The sequence below is a fragment of the Hippoglossus hippoglossus genome, chromosome 19 (genome assembly GCF_009819705.1).
Source record: "Hippoglossus hippoglossus isolate fHipHip1 chromosome 19, fHipHip1.pri, whole genome shotgun sequence".
Classification (NCBI taxonomy): Eukaryota; Metazoa; Chordata; class Actinopteri; order Pleuronectiformes; family Pleuronectidae; genus Hippoglossus; species Hippoglossus hippoglossus.
In genome coordinates, this window is record NC_047169.1 from 282,501 (window position 1) to 292,740 (window position 10,240).

General features: G+C 46.4%; 1 protein-coding gene and 1 pseudogene across 2 annotated transcripts in view; one reads left to right on the forward strand and one right to left on the reverse strand.

Annotated features, from left to right (window-relative positions):
• asah2 (N-acylsphingosine amidohydrolase 2) overlaps positions 1-1,944 on the forward strand; it is a 16,911-nt gene extending 14,967 nt beyond the window's left edge. The window contains exons 17-21 of one of the 2 annotated variants that reach the window (XM_034569824.1): positions 1-75; positions 591-740; positions 985-1,041; positions 1,124-1,212; positions 1,399-1,944. The exon at positions 1-75 is cut by the window's left edge and continues 21 nt beyond it. In XM_034569824.1, coding sequence (XP_034425715.1) covers positions 1-75; positions 591-740; positions 985-1,041; positions 1,124-1,212; positions 1,399-1,597 — 570 coding nt within the window. In that variant the 3' untranslated portion in view covers positions 1,598-1,944. The remainder of the gene's footprint in view (positions 76-590; positions 741-984; positions 1,042-1,123; positions 1,213-1,398) is intronic. The other variant, XM_034569823.1, reaches the window with a different exon arrangement.
• Positions 1,945-2,302: 358 nt separating this feature from the next.
• On the reverse strand, positions 2,303-9,940 carry LOC117752493 (annotated as a pseudogene).
• Positions 9,941-10,240: the final 300 nt, after the last annotated feature.

Here is a 10,240-nt window from a genome sequence, read left to right on the forward strand (position 1 = left end):
TCCACACTCTACGGTCCACACACGCTCAGTGCCTACGTACACAAGTTCCGAGGGCTGGCCAGAGCCATCGCACAAGTGAGACTGACGGGATTTCACCTTTAACACCAAACACGGAGGCTGCTGTCGAGACACTTTGATCATTTCAACCTGATGAAGACGATGCGATTTATTGTTCTATGAGTTTAATGATGAGATAAAGTAAAACAAAAAATATTACGAATAAACAAAACAAAATCTTAATGACATATTTGAATGTCACGACTGTTTCCTGTCCTGGCTCCTAAACGGTGGAACGAGCTCCCCAATGACATCAGGACCCAAAGTCTACACATCTCTTCAGACTAAACCTTGAATAATAAAATAAATGAATGTATTGTAAACTAACATACACAATTTAATCACAATCAACCACAATTTGGAACTGAATTAGCAGAATTCTGTTGTAGCTGTAGTTCCCACAAATGAACCCCAAAAAAATAAGAATCAAACTGATAAGTCTGTTATTGAAATATTACCGATATATTTGTTGGCAGCAGTGAATCTCTGTGAAAGTCTTGTGGAACAGTGAAATTATGTTTTTGTGTTTTCAGGACAAAGTGTCGGAGCTGCCGGTCGGGCCTCAGCCTCCGTTGTTCACCAAGAATCTCTTCAACCTGCTGCCGCAAGCACCTGCCGATAAAACCCCAGTGAACAGCAGCTTCGGAGACGTCCTGCAGCAGGTTGACCCCGTCTACAGACAGGTATATGATCTCCATACCTGTGGTGTCCCTCAGGGCTCAGCACTTGAGTAGAGGTTTGATAACATCCTAAAAAAATCGTCTTGAATCCCAAAATTGTTTAGTCTCATGAAGTTTTGATGTTCAAATTCAACTTGATCAAACAAGTTGATCCAGGTTCTCAAAATTAAGACTGTAGGTGATCCGGCCATATGCTGACGACACCCTGCTGTTTCTACGTCAACAAACATAAACTTATATTTTTCAGGGTGATGTCGTCTCCATCACGTTCGTAGCAGGAAACCCCCGACACTCCGGAGACATCGTAAGATTTAGAAACATCTTCTGTTTGTCTTTCCTCTCACTTTCCTTCTTCTCTGACCTCCTCACTCTTCTGTCCGCCGCAGAGAGATAAAACCTTCGTTACCGTGGAGATCTATGACAACAGAACAGACAGCTGGGAGGTCGTTCACACTGATGCATCATGGGAGACTAGGTAGGTTAATGTGTAGTAGATGTGTACTGAAGTACTAATACCACAGTGCAAAAATAAACGTAAGTAGTAGTAGGCGATGATACACATATAAAACATGATGAAATGAATGGTAACTAAGAGGTAAAGTTAAATCACATCCAGGTTCAGTCCTGCTCAGATCTTTTTAAACCACGTCTCTGGCTGCAGGTTTCATTGGCTGAAAGGGTCAAACGGGCGGAGTAACACCACAGTCGAATGGTTCATCCCTCCATCGGCCCCTGGTGGCTGCTACAGGATTAAACACTTTGGACACTACAAACAGAGGACAGGCCTGCGACCCGTCATCAAACCGTACGAAGGCACGTCTGCCGTCTTCAGAGTCTCCACCAGCTTCTACTACCAGTGACATCATCAGTCCTGATCATCGAGGAGCACAAAGAGCACGACTCAGACGCGACTCCAGTAACAACCGTTTCCATCAGAGACGAATGAGACACTTAAATTTAAAGCATCTTGGGAATAAACTGTAAATTATCAATAGTTACACTGATAGTAAAGTTCAAACATTCTTCAATAGAATAATAATTTAATTAACTCCTGTTATTAGCAAAAATATTTATTGTGATTTGTATAGAAATATATCAAGCAAACCAGAGTTCCACAACACAGGGAGGATTTTATCATCACAGCACGAGTCCATGTTCGACCCCGTGACCTCTACACGGACGTGCACAGTGGAGCCATCAGGAGACGTTTGACCACTGTCAGAGCTCCTGGTGAAATCACATCTCTATAGAACTAAGGTGAATGTTCATGTTATATTGAAGTTAGTTCGAGAAATGGATCCAACACGATTTGAAACAGCTTTTGTTTTTTCAGCTCATTTCACTTTCATTCTTTATCCACTGGGGAGTTTGTAATTGAATTTCGGTGTTTGAGCCCTTTTCTCCAAACTTCAGTCGAGATTCTTCACAGGATTATTTACCTGCAGCTTTTCTCTGATAATGTTAATGCAAATATCTCAAAATGATTGGAATCAATGTGAAACACAACAATGATCTGTAAACAGAAACTGAATACTAACACAAAATAAAAAATAAATTCTCTTTTAAACATAAAGTGCTTTGATATATTTTCTTCACATATAGTTTATGGACAATAATTTGTAAATTGCATCTTCATCTCAAACGTTTTCCAGGGGAGATTTCACTGAGACCCTGAACATCAGCAGCTGTTCAGATGTGAACTGGGACGTTGTTTAGTTTTGTCACGTTTACATTTCTGAAACCAGAGCAGTAAAATCAGGGCCCAGCTCTCAATGAGATTAACACTTGATTTGGAGCCTTTGAACATCAAAGAATTTCCTCAGTTAAGTTATTAGGGAGATGTAGATTTACAAATGTAATTAAAGTATGAGTCGAACTGACTTCGTGACCTCATGAGATTTTAGATCAAATAACTTTATAGTCTGAATTTACTCGTCACAAAATTACACATCTCCATGGAAACTAAGAAAACGTGTGAAATGGTCAAAAGCTCCAGAAAAACCATTAAGTGAACAGGATGTTTTCTCAACTCTCAGACGGTTCAGTGTCTCGACGCCGCATCGTTTATTCTTCTTTGTTCGGTTAATTGCCGGATGGCAACCAACGTCAAGGTACATTACCGCCACCTACTGCTGTATTTCTCTTTCCACTACTTAATAAAGTGCTTTCTTCTTCTTGTACTTCTTCTTCGTTTGGTTTATTGGCAGGTGGCAACCAACATCAAGGTGCTTTGCCACCATCTACCGTGTTCTTCTTCTACTTCTCTGCTCGGCCCAGCGGCCACGAGCTCGATCCCTCCAACAACCTCCTGTCCCCTGCTGCTGTTGGTTTAGCCACCTCACTACTTGGCGGTTCAGTTTATTACCGCCATCACTGCAATCAGCCCGACCATCTTCTTCTTCTTGGTTCGGTCCTTCTTCTACCTTCCTAATGAAGTATTCTCCTTAAAGTGCTTTCAGTCTGACACACTCATTTAGTCTCGTATAAAAATGTTTGGTCCTTTAAATCAAAGGCGAAAATCACATGGAAAAGAAATTTCAGTTACTGAATGGAATAAAGGCAGTTTCACAATAATTCATGTGAACAGATACTGTAGGATGCTGGTTTACACTGGTACAGACAACAGACACGTCTGGTCTATAAAACTCTGCTTGAATATTTACACTTTTTCGAAATGCTCAGTCTGAAGAGGAGGCAGCGACAAGTCGGTTACTGGAGGAAGACGTACCAGAACGTTCAGCTGTCAAACACGTTATGATCTGATCGTAACGGCAGAGTTTTGATTGATGGCAGCACCCGTCATCTCTCACATGGGTTTGGTGACGTCCTGTTTGCTGAGCAGAACTTCCAGCAGCCGCAGTTTAGCTTTCAGCTGTTTGTACTCCTGGTATTCTTCTTTCATCGGGCTGCGATCCTCTTTCTGGCAGATTCTGTCAGGAAACACAACGTATGCACGTCATCATTCCAGAGGAAGAAAAACCACACAAGAAAAGAAAGGATGTGCTAATATTTGTTGATTTCTGTGAGAGTAACCTCAAATAGTTTTCTTCAATATAATGTGTATTTCAACACAGAATAAAGGTTTTGTGCAGCCACGCTGGAGGTTTGACTTCCTGTTTAGTTCCTGAGGTTTGTCTCTCACCTCCCGGTTCTGACGGTTATTTAAAACTGGTCCTCGAACACTCTTCAGAGCTTTACGCCTCGTCTTCTTCTCGCCTCTCGTCTCCCGCAGACTCTGAAGCAGCTGAGACCTGCTTCAGACACGTGGAGGTTAATGAAGGAAAAGTGAAAAACCAAAGAAACAGTTTTCAGCTGAGTCGTGTCACAGTGACTCGGAGTTTCTGCACCATCATGTCGATGTTATGACATGTTTAGTGGGACGGTTTCCAGACCTTGAGGCTTCGTGCAGGTTGGCGTGGTGACAGCCGCTTTGTTGACGGACGGCTTTCACTTCGTCTATCGGGGACACGAAAGCCGGGTCGCTGTCCCTGCGCTGTCCTCCTCGCCGGCTGGAGGTTCGGGCTGCTCTGAGAGGAGCTAGGACAGGACGTTTCGACCACCGTCACTGAACTCATGAGTCTTCATCAGATCCGTCCTCTTCCTCCTGAGAGATAGAAAGAGTCACATGACAGAGATGACCAGTGTAATAATAGTGATCAAACAACAGGATGTGTGTGTGTGTGAGTTTCTCACGATGGTGGAGATGGGGCTGGCGCCACCAGTAAACGTTTGATCATCTGGTATCTGTCATACAGAGGCTTCACCAGGTTCTTCTCACTGTTTGGTTCCCTGAGATACAGGCACACTCGGTTACTGTGACAACACACAGTCCCCACCATGACAACACACTGAATCAGCTGATCGTCACGGGTGATGTCACTGTGTGTGAACAGGAAGTGAAAACTCACTGGTCGACCATGAAGACTCTCAAAGTACAGAAGACATTTCTGCAGCGTGATCTTCTCCAACCACCATCGAGCCTGAGTCATCTCCTACAACACACACACACACACACACACACACAACACACACACACACACACACACACACCACACACACACACACACCACACACACACACACACACACACACCTTTCTTTGTCTGTTTTTGTTTGGCATCGTTGTGATGACATCACATGATGACATCACATCTCACCTTCATGTTGTCGGGGAGACCAAGATCTTGTCTCTTCTCTCGCAGACGTCTGAACAGAGACTCTACTGTTTCCTCCAGGGTTGGTTTGTGCTCTGTCGCCCCCTGCTGCCCGGAGCTGTACCTGCAGGACACGTTCACATTGACTGACTGTGTGAAGGCCAATCCATGCTTGTAGGTGTAGGTGCGCACGGGGCCGAGCGTTCATAGCTCTGTGTAGGTGTGTGTGTGTGTCACGCTGCATTACACCACTGAAACACTGGTGGTGGTAGAGTTTCTATGATGTGGAGTCGTCTCTGTTTACTTCAGAACATGGAGAGAGTTACTGAGAAGATCGTGTTGAAGAGGAATTACTTTTTATAAAGAGCTGCAACAAAGAACAGAGACAATCAGTGTGTGTTACCTGCAGATGTTCTCTGCACCGTCCTGCTCCTTCGACTCAAACACCGACTGTCTGAGTCTGAGCTCTGCAACACACACACACACACACACACACACACACACACACACCACACACACACACACACACCCCACACACACACACACACACACCACACACACACACACACACCACACACACACACCACACACACACACACACACACCACACACACAAACACACCTTAAAGTTTCTCTGATGGACTAATGACTTTGATGTTTTCGGTCGTTCAGGTTTTTACCTTTGAGCTCGTTTCCGAGCTTTGGCCAGTTCGCTCATCACTCGGATCATCTCCTGGTTTGAATATTTATCGTTGTGGACGGCTGAGACACAAAGAGACGAACACAACAGAAAATCATGAGCAAATCTCCATAGAGCAAAGACGATGTGATTTAAATCCAGTCAGTCTAAACGTGGAGGGAAAGAACAAGTTAGTGAGTTTCTGGCCCTAACGTCATTCTTAGACGTTCTCATTATACTTGTCTTTGGTCTGGAACTGGTCCTGGACCGGATTGTGAAATGGTTCCGGTTCCCTGCTGCGTTTACCTTGTAGTTCACTCCTGCTCAAACTGATCTCAAATTTGCGAACTTTCTTCTTCAGCGTCTGAATCCTGTCTGGTGAGGAAGGGATGGAGGGGGGACAGTCGTTCCCTCCAATGCCTCCGTCCTGTCCCCCCGACTCGCGAGACCTGGACACAACCACACAGTGTAATCACCCTAACAACATGTCAAACAGGAAAGAAAACATCGTCAGTATCAGTGCCTATTACAACAAGACTGCTTGATATACAATACGTCTCCTGAGATACTCGACCATTACTGAATCCATCAATTGACAGGATCCACATATTCTCCACGAGATCAGATATGTTAACAGGATCCAAATACTCAGATCTGAATTGTAGATGAAGGACTAGGAGGCTGAAGGACTCAACCAGAACCAGATTTTCATTTGAGCGAAGCAGACTTTTCCCTTGTGCATCACTGATGCTGGATTTTTAGACAAAGAGATGAGATCTTCAATTTGTACAGTCTCATGTCCAAGCTCGAGAGTAAAAGACCCAACAAGTATCAGGTCCAGACCAACAAGTATCAGGTCCCAAACCAACAAGTATCAGGTCCAGACAACAAGTATCAGCGTCCAAACCAACAAGTATCAGGTCCAGACCAACCAGTATCAGGTCCAGACCAACAAGTATCAGGTCCAAACCAACAAGTATCAGGTCCAGACCAACAAGTATCAGGTCCAAACAAACAAGTATCAGGTCCAGACCAACAAGTATCAGGTCCAGACCAACAAGTATCAGGTTCCAAACCAACAAGTATCAGGTCCAGACCAACAAGTATCAGGTCAGACCAACAAGTATCAGGTCCAGACAAACAAGTATCAGGTCCAAACCAACAAGTATCAGGTCCAGACAAACCTGACCCCTGATTCTAGTCTCAATTCAAAACCAACAAGTCCCCTAAGTGCAGTCCAAAATTAAAATCCAGAAGTTCTCAAGTGTGTGCGACATTAAGACAATAAGGACCCACGCTGGACAAATGTGTCCCAGGTCATGTTTTAAAGGTTCTCAAGTTGTATCCCAGACTGACCAGTGAGCAGACAGACAGGTGACCGACAGACAGACAGGTCAGTGAGACAGCAGGTGACAGACAGACAGACAGGTTCAGTGATTGGACAGGACAGACAGACAGACAGACATGTCAGTGCGACAGACAGGTGACAGACAGACAGGACAGTCGTCAGTGAGACAGACAGGTGACAGACAGACATGTGACAGACAGATCAGTGAGACAGACCGGTAGGGACAGACAGACAGGTGGACAGAATGTCAGTTGAGACAGACAGGTGACAGACAGATCAGTAACACAGACAGACAGGTCAGACAGGTCAGTGAGACAGACAGACAGGACAGACAGACAGACAGACAGACAGGTCCCACTCCAAGTCTGTACTGCTGGCTTGCAGGGCGGTGACGGAGGCGTGTCGGGGTCGGAGTTGAACCTCAGGCTGTGGCTGAGGCATCTTGGGGAGGGGAGGGGGCTGGGCCCGCCTGCCAGCAGCTGGAGCAGAGCTCCGCCTTCTCCCTCCCCCACCTCCCTCCAACCCCCTCACATCTAGGGCTGCTCCTCTGGGGGGAGTAAGGGGAGTGGTGAGGACCGGGGGGGCAGCGCTCCATCTGGAGGCAGGGGCTGCTGGCTGGGAGGAGTTCTGGGGGACTGGGGGTTCTCGCCCAGGACCGTGAGCGGCCTCTGTAACACCCAAGATACGGTTCCGTTCAAATTTCTGTTTGTTCGGCAAAATGAAATGTGCATGAAAACAGATGTTTCCATCTGCTGAATCCAAGAACCACCTGATCCACCAGAACCACTGAAGCACAGAACCACCAGAAGCACCTGAAGCACCTGATCCACCAGAACCACCTGAAGCACCAGAACCACCAGAAGCACCTGAAGCACCTGATCCACCAGAACCACCTGAAGCAACCTCAGATCTTTCTAATGACCACGCACCTAAAAGACGTCTACAAAGAACACTCTCTAGAACTTCCTTTCAGAACTTCTTTCTCTTCACCACAAACCATCTAAAGACCTTGACGACGACTGAAGAACCTCTGAACCTCCTCGGCTGCCACGAATACACAGTGGTAGGTTTTCAGTGTAGTGAGGCCCTGGGAACCCCTGGTGGTGATTTTGAGTGGGTCTCTTCTGAAATTAAACAAATAACAAATCTGAAAAGTTGAGTAGGAAACAACTGTTTCATCAGCATGATGTTCAGAGTCAAACCTTCTGAAGCACCAGAAGAAACAATAAGACAATAAGACATGAACAAAAGATTCTCATCTACTAAGAAACCAGAAGAACACAAAGATCTTCGAGTCAGAACATCAACTAAATCAAATGTGATTATAAGTGATCAGAAAATGAGTCAATCAAACTTTAGCTAAACTTTAACAAAGAGCTTTCATCGATCTCCTCAGATCAAAACACAGACGCCGTCCGAGCAAAACTAAATGGTGAAGTTCGTATCCTTAATTGTTGAAATGAATTAATGATCATGATGAGTTGTCTCATTAAATGTGTCGTACACATAACGTCTGGACGTGTTCCCGAGGTGTCGGGGGGGCGTGAACGCTGCGTAATGCGTTATCATGAACTGCTTTAGCTAACAACGGCTAGCTGGCTAACGTAAACATTGTTCCCGTGCAGCTGGACACGATCAGCTCGGGTTATTCAGGTGGACCTTGTTCTGTAATGGAACGAGACACTGACCATTCCCTAAGGTTTCGAATCCTGCATCCCCAGGGCCCTGTCTAACACCTGGACACACCTTTATACTGACCAATCACAACATCCTGGAGGTAGAGCAAGGTAGGTACAGACAGGAACAGACAGGTACAGACAGGAACAGACAGACAGACAGACAGACAGACAGGTACTACCAGACAGGAACAGACAGATAGACAGACAGGAACAGACAGATAGACAGACAGGTACAGACGGGAACAGATAGACAGACAGACAGGAACAGACGGGAACAGACAGGTACAGACGGGAACAGACAGACAGACAGGAACAGACGGGAACAGACAGGAACAGACAGACAGACAGGCAGGAACAGACAGACAGACAGGAACAGACAGATAGACAGACAGGAACAGACAGATAGACAGACAGGAACAGACAGACAGACAGACAGGAACAGACAGACAGACAGGTACAGACAGACAGACAGGAACAGACAGGTACAGACAGGAACAGACAGACAGACAGACAGGTACAGACAGACCTGTACCTGGCAGGCTGCTGTCCTCTGGGGGGACACCGTGACACAGGACCAGGGTCTTCTCCTCCTTCCCTCGGAGCTCCGCGGGGCCACAGGGGCCCCCCTGCCCCTTGCTGCCCAGGGCAGGGGGGCTCTCCTCTGGGGACGGACCCAGCGAGGGCCCCCCCTCCACCTCCAGCGCCTGGAGCTTCAGCAGGGAACTCTGCAGGCAGAAACAGAACATGCCAGACACTCGGATCCAGAGATTAACCTGGTCCCAGGAGAAGGCTTCACTAAACGTCCAGGTCCTAGGATCTGCCAGGTGTTAGCCAGACCCCAAGCCCCGGCACGGATTCATTTAATGAGGCTTTAAATGGATACGTAAAGAGGATGAGTAGTTGTTCAGGAAGAAGACTGTCCCCACAGGCTGAGTCAGTCCGCTCCTATCCAGGAATTAGACTGGTACCATCCAGTAATACGAGCCATGATGCCACCCTGTCGTCCAGCTCTTCCAGGGATTAGTCAGTGACGCTCCACATGTGATCAGTTCAGCAATATAAACCTTTATCTCGCTGCACTCCAGTGACTAGCCGGTCCCCGTGGTTGTAATGATGATCCCAGTGTTGTCAGGAATTATCCAGGACCGGAGGGAGTGAGCTCAGCTGGAGCTTATGATGACGTTCACTGATGAAGAGGAAGAGGAAGATGATGCGTGCCTCTCTCTGATCGTGAGGTTTTTCCCGCAGCGGTGGGGGAGGGGCTTGTTGTTGACGTCATCCCATTCATAAAAAAGTGAGGTGTGTGTGCGTGTGCGTGTGTGTGTGTGTGTGTGTGTGTGTGTGTGTGTGTGTGTGTGTGTGTGTGTGTGTGTGTGTGTGTGTGTGTGTGTGTGTGTGTGTCTGCTCCTTCATCTCCATCAGACATTACAAACTGGTTCTTCTCATGTAGTGGATCCTGTTGCTGTGTTGATGTGCTCAGTTCCAGTTGTCCTTGTGTCCTGGGAGAGGATCCTCATGTGACTCTGAGAACAGAGGAAGTTGCTCCTTGTTAACATCTGTGAGACAAACTGGGATTTATGAATATGAGACTAATAACCTGTGATGGCTGTTTAGTAGCTTCCTGTGGAATGTGTCAGTCAAAGC